The following is an 18,870-nucleotide window of genomic DNA, read 5'->3' on the forward strand; positions in this document are numbered from 1 at the left end:
AACTTCCCACCTGCTCCCACTCGGACATATCGCCCTGGCAGCTTCTGCGTGATGCCTACTTTCCCCGTCGGAAGTCGCGGCAGGCGCTACGGCAGGCGAAAGCAGTCAAGTTCGCGACTGCGATGCTACGGGGGCGTTGCACACTTGATGATGTTACCGAGTGGGCGGCGCTAGCGAGCGCATTGCTACCGCTAAACCTTCGCTGAAGTTCGCAGCGGGTGCTGACAGCGCGGTGCTTGGGCGGGAGGTGCTTAGCGCCTCGAACGGGTGACGCTAACCAACTGAATTTCTCCCCCAATGTCTTTCCCAGAAAAGCGAACAGAGTACTCTTGTACGAATGTGCTAAATGCTTGTACTCTGATGTCACACGCAGTTATCCCTGGAGTCTATTATCAGTTATTTACTTTCCAACTGCACACTTATATGGGCCATTCGGTACCAATACTTTTAAATATTTTAGTCCTCCATAAAAACAATGTGATCATGTAGAAATTTAAATATAGGAGGAGACTGTTCTGGTCAACTATTAATGTTAGCTCTACACTGGAGCTATCTACACTAAGCTTATTTTCCCATTCCTACCCTCAAGTGTTTATCTAACTTCCTTTGAAACATTATGATTGAATTGCCAAGCATAACTCATTGTAATTTATTCCATATACTTATAACTATTTGCATGAAAACATTTCTCGTAAAGAAAGAACAAAAGACATTTACATAGGACCTCAGAACATCCCAAAGCCAATGAAGTACTGTTGAAGCATAATCACTGCCGTAACGTAAGGAAATGCAGCCATTTTGCATACAGCAAGGTCCCACAAAACAACATCTGATAATAGTCAGCTATTCACTTTTTAGTGATGTTGGTTGAGGGATAAATATTGTCCAGGACTCCGGGAAGAACTCCTCTGCTCTTCTTCAGAGTGTCAGCTGTGGCTCAATGGATAGCACACTTGCCTCTGAGGCAGAAAGTTGCTGGTTCAAGTCCCACTCCAGGGACTCGAGCACATAAATCTTGGCTGACACTCCAGTGCAGTGCTGAGGAAGTGCTGCACTGTCAGAGGTAATGTTTTTCGGATGAAACATTAAACCAATGTTAAACTCTTCTACTCACTCAAGTGGACGTAAAAGAGTAGGGGAGTTATCTTTGGTGTCCTGGCCTATATTTGTCCCTCAATCAACATAACAAAAGAAAACAGTTGATCTGGTCATTATCACATTGCTGTTTGTGGGAGCCTGCTGTGTGCAAATTGGCTGCTGCGTTTCCATCATTAAAACATTGATTACACTTCAAAAGTACTTCATTGGCTGTAACGTGCTTTGAGACATCCGGTGATTGTGAAAGGCGCTATATAAATTCAAGCCTTTCTTTTTTCTTAGAAATAGTGCCATGGAATCTTTTATGTCCACCAGTCCACCTAAGAGGGCAGATGGGGCCTTAGAGTCATAAAATCATAGAATGGTTACAGCACTATTGTGGTTAGTTTCTGTCCGATAGCTGGTGTTGGTGTTTCACTCGGGATGCTGGGACTCCTCCACATGCTATTTTATTTAGTAAAGTGAATGTTTAGGGATCTTGAGTCCAAATGATGCCAGCCTATTGTGAAACATTAAACAGGAGTACCTGTACAGCCAGCATTTTCCCCGGTCCACCGTCCGTTGGACTGACATACTCTGGTACTGGAGCCAATGAGCTGATAGCCAGGCTGACAGATGAAGTGCACTTCGTGATCCGTGCTGTACCTGGAGCCAAACTTCTTGCCATGCTTGGGAGCCTCCAGTGAAAGGCACGATGTCACTAAAACAAAACACATAGAGAGAGAGAGAGAGAGAGGAATGTCTCAACAGATCCACGTGAGGAACACTTGCTTAAGTTAAAGAGCTTGGTTTGATTCACAATATTTTAAGCATTCAAAGTAACTGAGAGTTTCGTAGCTATCATAATCCATAATCGTAAACAATATAGTAAACATGCAAATACATGAAGACCTTGTGACTATTTATTTCTATATTCTTATTTTCTTTGCTCTCCTCCCCAGCCCCCACATCCTCTCCTGAAGGTGTTCACTCCCTGTTAGTGTGTGCTTTCGCTGTTCATGATTCACATATTTAACTATTAAAATACTGAACATGCTGCTTAGAATTCTTCACAAGTCCTTCTTTGAGACGATGAATGTCTGAAACAGTATAGACTCTCACTTCTAGGACAACATTACAGCATTTTTATTCTAGAGGTTTATCGGTATGAATTTACTAAGTTAGCTTTAATAACTCCATCTTCATTCAGCGCCATATCCTGCAAGTGTTATCCTTGCTTCCTGTGATGATGGCATTTCCTTCATAGTTAAAAGCACATGAGAAAATTTCATCGGTATGACCTTCGAGCACTTGGAGGCATTGGCCTGTGCGAGGATCCCAAAGCCTGGACGTTTTATCAGAACTGCCTGTAAGAATACGACTGACCTGAGGATTGAAACAAATCTTGAAGATTTCTCCGTGAATTCTGACAGGCTATTCAACCACAACAACAACAACTTGCATTTATATAGCACTGTTAACATAGTAAAACGTCCCAGTAATGGTTAGAAAACAAATTTTGGCACCAAGCCACAAAAGGAGAAACATAGAAACATAGAAAATAGGTGCAGTAGGCCATTCGGCCCTTCAAGCCTTCACCACCATTCAATATGATATTAGGATAGGCGACCAAAATCTTGGTCAAAGCGGTAGGTTTTAAGGAGCGCCTTAAAGGAGGAGAGAGAAGTAGAGAGGCAGAGAGTGTAATGTATGTAGGCACCTTTAGTAATGACCCCACGAGGCAGGGTATGATACTTAAACTGTGTAGACCTGCAGTCCTTTATTTTCAGCTCCTGAGTGAGGACAAAAAGCTGTGTGTTCCTTTTTATACTGGGTTACCTGCAGTGTGCAGGTAACCCTTAGGTCTCCAGCAGCAGCACCCTCTGGTGTACAGGCAAGGTGTGTACAGTGTAAGGGTACATTCAGTGTTGCATAACAGTGTTACAGACATAACACAGTAAACAGGCATGCATACACAACAACACTTCTCGCCCTAAGCATTTTTCATATCCTTATTGTCATGACCAGGGGAGGTGATCAGTGGTGGGCTATGGGAGGTTGTGGTGAGGGTTGTGTGGTTGCCAGGTGTGACCCTTGTGCTTGAGGCTGGCCTCGTACGTTTCCCCTCCCTCACACACAAACCAAGTGGGTGTTACTGTTGTGGGATCCCTCGGGGGGGAGGTGGAGGGGAGGTAGCCACGGCAGCAGTGGGTGGTGTCTATACACTGTGATGTGGGTAGTTGTGGGCAGGGCCACAAGACTGGGTGGGTTCCTTGTCCACCAATTGGAATGAGGGTCACGTCATCCCAGGATTTGCCAGGGAAGCTGGAGGGTATTGACCTCATGCTCCTGGTGTTGGCCCTGGTGGCCAGGGGTTGTAGGGCTGATCTGGTGCAGGTTGCCATTGGTGGTGGCTGGGCTGCTCATTGACCACTGTCCCTGTAGTGAGTCTGCTCCCACTGGCTGTGTGTGTCCTGCAAGGGGCATCACATTGGTTCCAAAGGTCCAGGCTACATGGTCAGGTAGCCTGCTGGACCTGGGGGTCTCCCACAGGGGGATTCCATTGGCATCAGCATGGTCCCTGTAGGACCCAATGTCCTTTGGCAGTGTCCTACCGGTATACATGACACCTTGGCTCTGATCACACATAGTCGAGCCTGCATTATACATTCTAGCATTTGCATCACTTTTGGGTGTCCTGGTTTCAACAGACATGGTTACATTAGGCATTTCACATTCTTTATCATTATTGTTAAGCATAATAAACTTGTTCTTAACCTTACTGACACCTGCATTCATCTCATTAGTCACATTAGTTAAACCAGCATCACAATTCATGGTTACATTGCATACATTTTCATACTTGCACCCTTTAATTGCATCTTTAGCTTTAAAGTCTGTGTACTCAAATAGTTGAAACTTTCCCTTTAAATTTTTTTGATACCGGTCTCCTTTAAGGGAGCCTTCAAATCCGATTGGCCGCTTGATGTCACATGATGCTCCTCCATGTTCACTCGTGGCATGGCGGAGGCTATTTTGATTACAGGTTCTGCTGCTTGTGGTGCTGCAGCCATTTTCTGGTCTTGCTGCAGGTAGGCTGTGGTGTTCTTTTCTTCCACAGGTTCGATCCTGAACGTTGGGAATCCATTTCTCTTGTCGATGTTCACCTCTTGGAGTGCTGCCCCGGCCCGGAAAGTGAAGTTTGTCTCCTCAGTCTCGGAGATTTTGCCGGGGTGCTTTGGGCAGTCGAGCTGGACAGTGGAACCTCCGGTTTCAGCGATAGGAAGTTGCGAGGCCATGGAGGTATTTCAACACAAGAGGCATTTTACAATCGAGGTGTTGCTGGACTGGTCAGTGTGTACAGGGGTGATGGGTGCACGGGACATGGTGCTAGTTAGGATTTGGGCAGCAGAGTTTTGGATCACCTCTAGTTTATATAGGGTGGAATATGGAAGGCCAGCCAGGAGACGTAACCAAGGCATGGATGAGGGGACATCATGTCCTCACCTGACATCCATGCACATCGTACTTTCCAGTGAGGGTCACTGCATAGCAGTCAAAAGGAAGAATTAGATTACTTTCTCCTCTCTGACTCAACAGCATCAAGCACTCTAACTACTGTTCTGATTTGTCTACAAAGCAACAGGGACATATACAAAACACTTTGAGATGATTGTGCGAAATAAGGTGTTATAACTAAATATCCCTTTTGGTTGCGGTGAGCGACACCAGCAATTGAACCCAGCATCTTCACCATCGAGGAAGACTTGCTTTCACTCTAAAAGTGAGTTCTCAGGTGACTGTACAGCCCAATATGGGAATCACAGTCTCTGTCACAGGTGGGACAGACAGCCGTTGAAGGAAAGAGCGGGTGGGGAGTTTGGCTTGCCTGCGCTTGTTTGCCTGCTGCATGCTCTCGGTGACAAGACTCGAGGTGCTCAGTGCCCTCCCGGATGCTCTTCCTCCACTTAGGGCGGTCTTTGGACAGGAACTCCCAGGTGCCGTTGGGGATGTTGCATTTTATCACCGAGGCTTTGAGAGTGTCCTTGAAACGTTTCCTCTGCCCACCTGGGGCTTGCTTGCCGTGTATGAGTTCTGAGTAGAGCGTTTGCTTTGGGAGTCTTGCGTCGGGCATGCGGGCGATGTGGCCCACCCAACGGAACTGGTCGAGTGTGGCCAGTGCTTCGATGCTGGGCTGTTGGCCTGATCGAGAACACTGACGTTGGTGCATCTATTATGGTCTGTATGGCTCAGTACCACGACAAGCGATAAATCTACCCAGTATACCATCAAAGGCGATCAGTATTCTTTTTAATTAAATGCATTCATCTTGTTTAATGAACCAGGGGGTGATGTTTATACTTAGAGTATTTTTATTTTATAGAAGATACAGATTGAAGCTCATAATGAAGTAACAGCAGTTCAGTCCTAGTGATGAAATGTAACAGATCAAAGAAATTCTCCCTGCCCTCCCGTTTTTGACAATATTGGACACATTCCTGTATCGTCGCTGTAATGTATGTACCTGTGAGTATGCTCACAGGTTTGTAAAGCTGTTGCAGCCCCTCTTTCAATATTTGAAGGGGCTGCTGCTCATATTCTGGTTGCACTTCAGTCCCACATTCCTGATCTTTGGGCGCCCTGTGCGGAGGGGAGCGGGCAGGTCGGAAGGCCTCCTCGTAGGACTGCTTCTGGGCATGGCCAAGGTGGCCATCAACTGGTCCAGGCAGCGGACGGTCGAGGCGGTTGTTCAGCCCGACTGCCTGCCTCTCTTCCGCGGTTACACCCGAGCCAGGGTGTCCCTGGAGATGGAGCACGTGGTGTCCACTGGTACGCTCATGACCTTCCGCGAGAGGTGGGCGCCAGAGGGACTGGAGTGCATCATCACCCCCGGCAACCAAATTTTAATTTGAATTAAGTTGATGGCCAAAATTTAATTTGTTTATTTGTCGGTTTTAGTGCCCCCTCTAATAATGGGGCATTTGATTTGATTTGATTGATAGTCTCAACTAAAAAAGTTGTAGACCTGTTGATTGTGCTCTTAAAAAAAAAAAAGAGGCACTTGATTTAAAAGTTTTAGAAAAATAGTTGTCAAGCTGTTGCATTGTGAGTGGCTTAGCTAGTCACCTGATGCTCACAAGACTAGTCTAGGTCATCCTCGAGGAGATATGTAGTTGTGAGCTTAGTGGATGAACTGGTAACGTGTAGTGTGATTGTTAAACCTTTGTTAATAAACCAACTAGTTCTTCATAGCAATGTACTGCTATGACTTCTTAAGCAAGGAAAGCACGAAGCAAATACATAACAGTCGCTGGGTCAAAATCCTTTGTTGAAACCTGGGTTTGCTTACACACATCTTCCCATAATTCCTGGGTGGCAGAGCAGAGGATGAGGGGGTGGGGCTGGGAGGGAGGAACAAATAGCTCAGAGGAAGATAGAGGGAGCATTTTGGTAACCTGGTCAATCCCTGACAGTAGTTTCAGGATCTAGGCTAAGATCTTCACTAAAAACATTGAACACCTGCATCTTTTGATCCTGCAGTACTGGGTCTGAGAAATAATGTCATGGGCCATCCTTTGGTTCTTCTTGGTCAGATTTTACCACAATTTCAAGGCGTGTGGATGTAGAGTTTTTAAATGGAAGAGTTGGGGCTGGCTACTGTTGCACCATGCGCATCCATTTGAATCGTTAATTTATCACAACATAAGAACATAAGAATTAGGAACAGGAGTAGGCCATCTAGCCCCTCGAGCCTGCTCTGCCATTCAACAAGATCATGACTGATCTGGCCGTGGACTCAGCTCCACTTACCCGCCCGCTCCCCGTAACCCTTAATTACCTTATTGGTTAAAAATCTATCTATCTGTGATTTGAATACATTCAATGAGCTAGCCTCAACTGCTTCCTTGGGAAGAGAATTCCACAGATTCCACAACCCTCTGGGAGAAGAAATTCCTTCTCAACTCGGTTTTAAATTGGCTCCCCCGTATTTTGAGGCTGTGCCCCCTAGTTCTAGTCTCCCCGACCAGTGGAAACAACCTCTCTGCCTCTATCTTGTCTATCCCTTTCATTATTTTAAATGTTTCTATAAGATCACCCCTCATCCTTCTGAACTCCAACGAGTAAAGACCCAGTCTACTCAATCTATCATCATAAGTTAACCCCCTCATCTCCGGAATCAGCTTAGTGAATCGTCTCTGTACCCCCTCCAAACTAGTATATCCTTCCTTAAGAAAGGTGACCAAAACTGCACGCAGTACTCCAGGTGCGGCCTCACCAATACCCAATACAGTTGCAGCAGGATTTCCCTGCTTTTGTACTCCATCCCTCTCGCAATGAAGGCCAACATTCCATTCGCCTTCCTGATTACCTGCTGCACTTGCAAACTGACTTTTTGGATTCATGCACAAGGACCCCCAGGTCCCTCTGCACCTCAGCATGTTGTGATTTCTCCCCATTCAAATAATATTCCCTTTTACTGTTTCTTTTTCCAAGGTGGATGACCTCACATTTTCCAACATTGTATTCCATCTGCCAAACCTTAGCCCATTCGCTTAACCTATCTAAATCTCTTTGCAGCCTCTCTCTGTCCTCTACACAACCCGCTTTCCCATTAATCTTTGTGTCATCTGAAAATTTTGTTACACTACACTCTGTCCCCTCTTCCAGGTCATCTATGTATATTGTAAACAGTTGTGGTCCCAGCACCGATCCCTGTGGCACACCACTAACCACCGATTTCCAACCCGAAAAGGACCCATTTATCCTGACTCTCTACTTTCTGTTAGCCAGCCAATTCTCGATCCATGCTAATACATTTCCTCTGACTCCGCGTACCTTTATCTTCTACAGTAACCTTTTGTGTGGCACCTTATCGAATGCCTTTTGGAAATCTAAATACACCACATCCATCGGTACACCTCTATCCACCATGCTCGTTATATCCTCAAAGAAGAGGTGAACATCATGGAAGAGGTGAACATGTCAAATTTATCCTGCTACTCAGATGATTGAGTGGAAAAGGAACTTAGGTCGCAGGCAAAGAGGCTGAAGCTGGAGAGAATTGGTCGATCGTGCCCCAAGTTGGGAGATGGGGGTCGATCACCCACTGAGCCATTACACAAGGCTGTCAAAGAATGATAAGCAGCAAAACTGGAGCTGTTGATTTAAAAGAAGCCTTATATATGATTTCAAGAATGGAACACACAACCTGACGTCTCATCCCATCATCCAAGATGGAGAAGGAAAGGTCAGCATGGGAAGATGACCCAATGAACATCCCTGCTGATTGGAAGAAGAAGCAATATAGAAAAGATTAGCCACTAAGGGACAAGGGATCATGCTCTAAATCGAACAAGTGTGAGATAAGCACCTCAGCAAGAAACCCTCCCCCTCCACCGAACCTGAGCTTTAGAACATAGATTCATTTTGGAAAGGGTAATACAATTACAGGGAGGATGTACCTTTTAAAATGTTTTGATATTTTGATATGTTTTGATATGGGGAGAAATAGCATGATAGTCATGCTATTTCTCCCCATACCCACCCCTCCTCCACTCCTCCTCCCTCCACCCTCCTTCACCTCTCCTCCCTCCACCTCCACCCTCCAACCCTCCCTGACCCCTCACCCTCCTCTAACCCTCCCTGACCCCTCACCTTCACCCTCCACCACTCCTCCAACCTACACGACCGCTCCACCCTCCTGAACCCCTCCACCCTCCCCTCCACTCTCCCCGACCCCTCCACCCTTCACCCTCCCCAACTCCTCCAACCCCTTCCACCTTCCTCCACCCTCCTCCACCCCTTCACTCCTCCATTCTCACATCATATTAAAAGCTAGCTCTGAGGCTTTAGAATTGTGGTTAAAATCAGAAACTATTATAAGTAAGATTTATGATCTAAAATAGCGAGATGGATTATAGATCCATTTAAACATATGGGGCAGTGTTTATTTTGAAGTGTGAGTACACGAAAGTTGTAATTTTAAACTGAAATGAACAAAACTTGGCTAGCAAACTGCAGTTTAGAGTTTTTTTTCCATTGATTTTACATCAGTTCAGAAGGTATTAATTATTTTTAAAAGCTAAGCTATGTTTAAGTTATCAAATAACTACTGGTGGATTTAAACACTGTCTAAAATGCACAAGGGTAAGTACAGATGTCAGGGAACACCATCATCTTCAAGTTCCCTTCCAAGCCACAGACTAACCTGACTTGGAGACAGATCATCACTTTGTCGCCACTGGGTCAATGTCCAATGCCAAAAAGACTGCAGCAGTTCAAGAAGAAGGCCAACCGCCACCTTCTCAGGGCCTCGCGAGTACTGCACACATCCCCAAGAACAAATATATCAAAAAAGAGGGAGGCCTTTTGGTCCATCTAACTCATTCTTCCAGAGAAATCTACAATTGTCCTCCATCACAGCATCCAACTGCTTCTTGATTGACTCCATAGCTCAAGCTACTGGCCGGGAGCTCAGCACATAGGGGTAGAGTTTCCTCAATAGGCAATCCGGGCGCAAATTGCGCTGATAGTTTCCCGAAGTGAGGTTTCGGTTAACATTTCTGCTCAAACTTATTTGCATAATCACAAATGTTAAATCATCCATGAACCAGCGCAATCGGGCAGCACTTTAGAACATTATTTTTTTTAAATATTCCTTGTTGTATTTAAGAGTGGTAACCTGGACCAGCTTTATTAACACAGCTGAGAATGGGTTAATCACAAAAATAAACATTTTGAATGAGTGTCTAGTCCACCTATGAGTAATCTGATCTTAAATAACTGAAAACAACTTTAGAAAGCTATACTGAACCATTTACTAGTTTCATTGATGTACAGTAGTCAGTTTCTTAGTAAATTAAACATTTTTAATATTTATAATTAGTGTTCTCGCAACTAAAAAAAAAAAAGCTTAATTTTAAGAGCCTCCTCGAAGGGCCGCAAACAAGCTCAATTAGCGGAAACTCGCCATGTTGATTAATTTGATCTGGGGGTGTGGCCTGTTTTGTGGACGGGACCAGCTTCCAAAGCAATGTTTTTTAAACCAGTGCAAACTATTATGGAAATTCGATATGCGCTGCATGTAACTTGTGCTTGAAATTCCTTGATTTTTTTTTATGCTGGTTTGGCCGATTCTGGGCGAAACTCTAATCCATAATCTAAGCTGACACTTCACCGTAGTATTGAGCGAGTTTGCACCGACAGGGATTTTGTCCTTTTGGATAAGTCGTTAAACCAAGATTTGTAAAACAAAATTCCATGAAATTATTCGAATAAGAGCAAGGGAGTTCTCCTTATGTAATGGCCAACATTCATCCTTCAACTAACTCCACTGATTAACTGGTTAATTAATCTTGTTGTTTGTCGGACCTTGCTATCAGTAAAGTGACAGCACTTAAAAAAATAATCCTTTTGCTGTGCAGCACTTTGGGATATTCTCAGGATACAAAAGGCACAATATAATTTAAAAAAAAATTAATTCATGGGATGTGGGCGTCACTGGCAAGGACAGCATTTATTGCCCATCCCTAATTGCCCTGAGAAGGTGGTGGTGAGCCGCCTTCTTGAACCGCTGCATTCCGTGTGGTGAAGGTACTCCCACAGTGCTGTTAGGGAGGGCGTTCCAGGATTTTGACCCGGCGACAATGAAGAAACGGCAATATATTTCCAAGTCGGTATTGTGTGTGACTTGGAGGAGAACTTGGTGTTCCCATGCACCTGCTGCCCATGTCCTTCACAGGTTTGGAAGGTGCTGACGAAGAAAAAAAATGCAAGTTCTTTCGCTCTGTATCAGAGTCAGTGGCCACTATTTAAAGTGCTTGGATGGATGATGGTGACTCTTTGTAGGTTTTGCTTATGCCTCCAATGTTGACCTTGGTGAGGTCCAGACCTATCTCGGAAGTTTTGACTCTGTCAGTGCACTCTACCCAAGGCCCTTTCTACAGCCATACTCCCCCACCCTTTGTTTTCCTTCCTCAAATAGTTTTTCCTTGCTGTAATTAGTTTGGAGCCAGTGCTTGGTATACCAATCCCATTATCTGATCTGAATCCAAATGGTGTCAGGATACCAAGGATAGGATTCTCCTCTGAACTGGAGTGTCACGGTGGACTGGGCCATGCAGGGACCCTGTACCCTGAGACCGCTGAAGCTCTGACCCATTTGTTTTGCAAGGCATTCTCCAGGGAGGGATCGCCACGAGAGCGCCTATAAACCATCAGGAACCTGAAGATGCGGTAGTACTGCAGCACCAGACAATGTGCCAAGGAACCTTAAGAGACAGAAAACCAGAAAGATAAAGAAACCTACCAGTCTTGTAGGCCTCAGCAGATTGAGGCCTACAAAGGTAAGCACTGGGGTAGAACTAGAAGTAGAGGAGGCCACTCCTAGGCCCCCACTCTCCATTTAGAGAAATCGGGACCTTTTTCACAGCTACTACGAGCCTACCAACACCTATCATCACACAGTCCTGGGGAGCGACAGTAATAGGGATGGCAGCAGGAAAATCCACTGGGAACTCGAGGCCCAGGACTCAGCTCTCATTTACATGCAACAGGAGGGGAAGAGCAGCCAGTGGGGGTCCTAGTGGAGGCAAGGGGTCACAGCAGGGTCACAGCAAACACTTGACCGCTGATTTTTCCCCTTTTCTGCTGCTATCCTGGCCCATTATGGAGGAGAAAGTAGAGGAAAAGCCAACCTCGAGCCTAATCCCCATTATGTGCATTTTGTTAATCACCATTCATTTCACACCTCGTACACTGAATAGTGTTGAAATAACTGGTTTTGCAATTTGGCAGGTTAATATGCAAGGTGCAAAATGCAGGTGGATTACCGCGCTATAAATCAATGAAGATTAGTGTCACATTCAGATTCAGAACACCAAGGACTGGTTTTGGGTTTTTGAAACAATCCAACAGCTTCATGGACACTTTTTACTGATACCAGAGTATTATTTCCAGATTTTTTAAATTAAATTCAAATTCTCGAACCACTGTAGGATTTTAACTCACTTCCACTGGATTATTAAACCAGGCCTCTGGATTACTATTCTCATAGGCAGTCCCTTGAAATCGAGGAAGACTTGCTTCCATTCTAAAAAAAAGTGAGTTCTCATGTGCCTGTACAGTCCAATACGAGAACCACAGTCTCTGTCACAGGCGGGGCAGACAGTGGTTGAAGGAAGGGGTGGGTGGGGAGCCTGGTTTGCCGCACGCTCCTTCCGCCGCCTGCTCTAGTTTTCTGCATGCTCTCGGCGACGAGACTCGAGGCGCTCAGCGCCCTCCCAGATGCTCTTCCTCCACGTTGGGCGGTCTTTGGCCAGGGATTCTCAGGTGTTGGTGGGGATGTTGCACTTTATCAAGGAGGCTTTGAAAGTGTCCTTGAAACGTTTACTCTGCCCACCTGGGGCTCGCTTGCCGTGTCAGAGCTCCGAGTAGAGCGCTTGTTTTGGGAGTCTCGTGTCAGGCATGCAGACGATGTGGCCTGCCCAGCGGAGCTGTTCAAGCGTGGTCAGTGCTTCGATGCTGGGGATGTTGGCCTGAGCGAGAACACTGATGTAGGTGCATCTGTCCTCCCAGTGGATTTGCAGGATCTTGCGGAGACATCGTTGGTGGCTCTATCTTCCTTGATCTTCCTGGGTTTCTCGCTCTTCCTCGCTGCAATGCTCCATCACACTCTCAACAAGCTCCCCGCTGGAGTGGAACTAAATTATAGAACCAATGAGAACCTGTTCAACCTTCATCGCCTCCAGGCTAGATCCAAGGTCATCCCCTCCTCTGTCATCGAGCTACAGTACGCGGACGACGCTTGCGTCTGCGCACATTCAGAGGCCGAACTCCAAGCCATCGTCAACACCTTCACCGGGGTGTACGAAAGCATGTGCCTTATGCTAAACATCAGTAAGACAAAGGTCCTCCACCAGCTGGACACTGCCACAAAGCACTGTCCCCTGGTCATCAAAATCCATTGCACGGCCCTGGACAACGTGGACCAATTTCCATACCTCGGGAGCCTACTATCAGCAAGGGCAGACATCGATGACGAGGTCCAACACCGCCTCCAGTGCACCAATGCAGCTTTTGGTCACCTGAGGAAGAGAGTGTTAGATGACCAGGACCTCAAATCTGGCACCAAGCTTATGGTCTACAGGGCAGTAGTGATACCCGCCCACCGAGCAGGGTGGATAAGGGGGGAACCAGTGGATGTGGTGTATTTGGATTTGCAGAAGGCCTTCGATAACATGCCACATAAAAGGTTACTGCACAAGATAAAAGTTGATAGGGTTGGGGTAATATATTAACATGGATAGAGGATTGGCTGACAAACAAAAAACAGAAAGTTTGGATAAATGGGTCATTTTCCAGTTGGCAAACAGTAACTAGTGGAGTGCCGCAGGGATTGGTGCTGGGTCCTCAACTACTTAAAATCTATATTAATGATTTGGATGAAAGAACTGAGTGTAACGTAGCCAAGTTTGCTGATGCAGTAACTAGTGGAGTGCCGCAGGGATTGGTGCTGGGTCCTCAACTACTTAAAATCTATATTAATGATTTGGATGAAAGAACTGAGTGTAACGTAGCCAAGTTTGCTGATGATACAAAGATGGGTGGGAAAGAAAATTGTGAGGAGGACACAAAAAATCTGCAAAGGAATATAGACAGGCTAAGTGAGTGGGCAAAAATTTGGCTGATGGAGTATAATGTGGGAAAATATGAGATGATTCAGTTTGGCAGAAAAAATAGAAAAACAAATTATAATTTAAATGGAGAAAAATTGCAAAGAGCTGCAGTACAGAAAGATTATAAGATTACGAGGGGACTTGACAAAGTGGATGGAGAGAGGATATTTCCACTCATCGGGGAAACTAAAATTAGGGCACCTTGGGCTAGAACCTCCACTTTTGTGGTTATTTCTGGCATGGGCATTAAAAAAGGGTTTTCAGATCGCCAGCTTCTCGCCCATTCTCAACGCTCCTAGTTTCCACTTTTGAAAATGGGCGTTACCGCGAGCGATATAAAATGGGCGGTAGTGTTAAATTTTTTTGATCTTCTGCCGTAAAGTGTGGCCGTCCTTAGCAATGGCATGGCGACACTCGATTCCCGTGATTCTGGAGGTCAAGAGTCATCATAATATGCACAGAAGAGGAGACAGCGAGAGAGGGAGCTCAGAGAGACTGAAAACGTTTCTGGGTATGGTGTGGCTGCTTTGGGAGGAAGGAGGGAGACTTTAGAGCTTCACAGCAAGTAGGCAATCAAAATGTAGTTGTTACCAGCGACATATTTGACCGACTTTGGCCTATAATGGAGAGAAGGAGGCGGCATCACAGCACGCTATGGAGACTGACACTGAGAGAGCAGTGAGATGGGGAAGGAGCACATTGGAGGGCACAAAAGAGCCAGGAGGTTCTCGGACGAGGCAAATGCCTCCCTCCTGCAGGAGGTCGAGTTACGCTGGGGTGATTTGACACAGGGAGGGCGTGGGAAGCCCACCCCAAAGGCATACCAGAAGACATGGACCGAGATAGCAGAGGTGGTCTTGTCGGTGACCAACGAGGTGCGTGAGGGCAACCAATGCCGCAAACGATGGAACGACCTTGTGGGATCCGCAAGAGTAAGTATTACATTGATTTAAATGTACTTATGTATTTATATAATTTGATTTGTAACAGTCATGAGTGACTATCAGCAGATGTGAGGTCTTTCACTTTTACCGGGAATGTTTTACACAAAGCCTGCGGTAATGGTGTACGTCTTTAGGTAAACAATGATAATCATAATAATCATGATTACATCTGTCGGTTATGTGTTGTATCAATGTATGTGACAGTACCTAGCAATGATATCACGCAATGATCTCATGCCATGTCATCCTGTCACCTTTTACAGAAGAAGCTATCAACAATGAGGTCCGAGCGACATCACTGAGATGGAGGAGCGGGTGCTCGCACTCGTGGGGAAGCTCACCCGGACAGCCACGGAAGCATCTGCAGACCCTGAAGTGATGCCACGTGAGTAAAGCTTACACCACTGCGTGATGTAAAGTCAACAGAAGCCACACCCACTCATATCCGAACAATCATATATGATAGATGATTTCTAAAACTGTCATAGAAATAATGATGGCCTAATGAAAATCATTGCAATGCAAATGTGTTAATGGTCATGAAATATGATGTTTGCAATGATTTTGATGATGATGTCTGTGGTGCTTTTGTCATGCATATGCTGTGTGTAGCGCTGGACTCACCTTGTCACCCTAGCATCCCCTTCTCCTCTAATAACCTCATTTGTGTTTTGCAGCTCAGCCAGCAACGCGTCCCAAGGCAAGACCACAGAGGCCAGAAGGTGGGAACTCTGGGCAGGAGTCGGCAGACGATCCTACATTTAAAACAGAGACGAGGAGAAATTTCTTCTCTCAGCGGGTTATAAATCTGTGGAATAAGCTGCCTCCGAGATCTGTGGAAGCTGGGATATTGAATAAATTTAAGACAGAAATAGACAATTTCTTAAACGATAAGGGGATAAGGGGTTATGGGAAGCAGGTGTGGAAGTGGAGCTGAGTCCTTGATCAGATCAGCCATGATCTTATTGAATGGTGGAGCAGGCTCCAGGGGCCTACTCCAATATGGCCTACTCCTGTTCCTATTTCTTATGTTCTTATGTTTTTATGGTGCTGAGGAGCTCCGATTCTCGTCCGTCAATCCACTGGGTCTATTCTCCAAGGATGAGAGCGCGGACTTCAAGGAACCTGCATCGCCACACTGCAGAAGCCATTCCACCCCAAGGCCATCTAGTGGTCCTCCGGTCATTCCAGCCTCCACTCTGGAGGTACCAGCCCCAAGCAACCCGTCACAGGACACCCCATTTGTCCCCAGGATGGCGCCGACCCCGCGGATGTCCCGTGGACGCGGCAGGTCTGTTCCACGAGCACCACATAACAGCGGAGAGATGGTACAGTTGTCCAGGAGGACTGTAGACATTGGTGACCAGCTCAATAAAGTATTGGGGGCATATCCTGACAGCTGGCCACCATCTCCGGCACCATGACCGCATACATTCCGCAGATGGTGGAGTCCCTCAATGCGATAGCCAGGAACACTGCTGCCACAGGCCTCCCAGTGGTCCCCGAGCGCGGCACTCCACCCCTAGGTTCCGCACCACCACTGCGAATGAGAGCAGATGAGAGCAAGGACCAAGGTCCTGCTTCTGCATCAGAGGATGTTGCCTCCTCGGCACCCTCCGCTCCCGTACCCGTCCAATGACCGCATCTGCCTTCATCCCCCCCCGCAATGAGGCACTGCCTGAGGAGCTCCTTGGCCAGGCGCTGTGGAGCGAGGAGGGGAAGGGATAGAGGTGGGGAGAAGAAGTGGAGGGGGGATGGAAAGTGAGGTGCATGTCCGCAGGTGATGGCTGTGTTATATCTCCATCTGGGTGTGTGCAATTTGTTGCAATGTATGGCGGCTGGGGACTATGCTCCTGCTTTGCCTTTGCATTCTGTGTTGCTGGACATGTTGACCATGTGATTTATGTAAATGGTGGAAAAAGTGAGTTGTGAGTGGGGGTTGGGTGATTTTGCCTGTGATGCTTATGATTTCAGACCAATGTTGGTATAAAATTTTTGTTATTGAACATAACCTTGTTGCGCATTGTCTCAGATAGCTGCACCGTTACACACTGGTAATTCCTTAACATGAAAGGGTTAAATACAACTTAATTTCAATCAACGTAAACTTTAACTGGCACCAAGGTGATGGGCACCATTGATGTTTGAGCTGCACACACACATCAGTTCCTCACGTAAGAGTGGGATTTAAAAAATGCCAGCCACACCACTGGCGTTCGTTCAGAGCAGTTCCACTTTTTGTGGGTGGTTTTTTGGTCGAGCGATATTGTGGGTGATATGTGTGCGAGGTGGTGAAATTGACGCTGGGCGATCTGCTGGGCGTTAGTTTCGGTAAATATGCTCTTCACGACAAAAAAAGTGGGCGGGCAGTATTATTGAATCTTGGCGTTAAATCAGCGCGGAAATTAACGTCGGGTGATATTATGGCCGTTCATTTTGCCCATTCTGCTGATTCCGCCCAAAAAAAGTGAGCGGGCGGTAATATTTTTTCCCGGCGTTAAGCACATGGGGAAAGTAACACTCGCCGATAAGTTTCTGAAAAATGGGCGTCAGTTTCCATTTTATGGCTAAATGGGCGAGATCTGGGCGTTCTACATCATTTCAGCGGGAAAATGGGCGTTACGTGGGCGTCAAGCATGCAAAAAAAAGTGCAGGTTCTAGCCCCATAGTCTCAGAATAAGGAGCTGCCCAATTAAAATTAAGATGAGGAGGAATGTCTTCTCCCAGAGAGCTGTATGGAATTCTCTGCCCCAGAGAGCTGTGGAGGCTGGGTCATTGAATATAGTTAAGGCGGAGATAGACAGATTTTTGAGCGATAAGGGAATAAAGAGTTATGGGGAGCGGGCAGGGAAGTGGAGCAGAGTCCATGATCAGATCAGCCATCGTATTGAATGGTGGAGCAGGCTCGAGGGGCTAGGTGGCCTACTCCTGCTCCTATTTCTTATGTTCTTATATTCTTGACCTGGACCATATACAGCAGACATCTCAAAGCGCTGGAGAAGTACCACCAATGCTACTATTCTAGTAACATAACCATTACACTACTGTTCTCTTCGTAGGACTTTTTTTGGATCCACTGGGCATTGGTTACCATTGCCACGTATCACCTAACTATCTCACATTGCTCACTGAGACAGCCACGTGTTAAACCACAGCTATTACTGCAAGCGCCTCAGCAGTACATTTGGCATAGAGGCAAAATAAAGCAAATTGCTTTAAAACATTTTTTTTAAACAGCCACCAGTTCACTGATGTTTTTGTACAGTATTTTGAAAATATATATTTATCATACTGAGATTGGGATGTTCCCAAATCCTGAACAGATTTGCTGCAGAAACGACATTCTCATACCACAGAATTTGGTCCATTTTTAATGCAGAGAGGGTGCTTGAGTTGACGCAGAACTTTAGGGCCCTTGACTATTTGCTCAGGAGCACCTCTCGCTGAGAGTTCAGAAGCCTGCACTCACGAGCCTGCCCAATGAAGGGTGACACCAGCAATGTTGGAGGGAGTGGCACATCTTTGTCTCACTGTCTCCTCGCCACTGCAAATTCCTTTGTCCTTTTCCTTTGACTTCTCAAGAACCATAGAATGATAGACCACAGAAGGAGGCCATTCGGCCCATTGTCCCTGTGCCAGCTGTGGATGTTCTGGCTCAAGACATTTCACACCCACTTCAGTAAACAAAGACAGGTCAGCAACCAGCATGTCCCCCAGGATGGCGGTGGTTACAGTGGTTTGAATCCGTAAGTTTATTTATGGGCAGGCTTGCAACTAGCGTACTCGCGTTCTGCCAGGGATCTGTCAGTCTGGCCAGAGGCAGAAGCCCCTGTAGTCAATCATAACTTTGGAAGGTAATTGGGAGTTGGAGCCCAACGGTGCCGTTCAAGAGGTGGTAAAGAGTGAGCCTGCCCCCTTTGAAATACCACTCGATCAGACTGCCTGAATGTTTGAAACCATTGATTCACGGGTCCCACAGAACTAAATGGGGCAGCTCCCATTAGCCTTAGCCTTGCTTTATGGTGGATCTCTTTGTTTGGGATTTTTTGAAAGTTACGTTATTTAACTTTTGTCGGATTCAAGAACATAAGAACATAAGAAATAGGAGCAGGAGTAGGCCATACGGCCCCTCGAGCCTGCTCCGCCATTTAATACGATCATGGCTGATCTGA

At 46.2% G+C, this 18,870-nt stretch overlaps 1 protein-coding gene across 1 annotated transcript in view; it reads right to left on the reverse strand.

The window, feature by feature from the left end:
• Window positions 1-18,870, reverse strand: part of LOC139266932 (fibulin-7) — a 64,156-nt gene that overhangs the window by 24,908 nt on the left and 20,378 nt on the right. The window contains exon 3 of the mRNA XM_070884566.1: window positions 1,625-1,798. Within this exon, the coding sequence (XP_070740667.1) occupies window positions 1,625-1,798 (174 nt within the window). The remainder of the gene's footprint in view (window positions 1-1,624; window positions 1,799-18,870) is intronic.

Source organism: Pristiophorus japonicus, chromosome 7, assembly GCF_044704955.1.
Source record: "Pristiophorus japonicus isolate sPriJap1 chromosome 7, sPriJap1.hap1, whole genome shotgun sequence".
NCBI classification, from domain to species: domain Eukaryota; kingdom Metazoa; phylum Chordata; class Chondrichthyes; family Pristiophoridae; genus Pristiophorus; species Pristiophorus japonicus.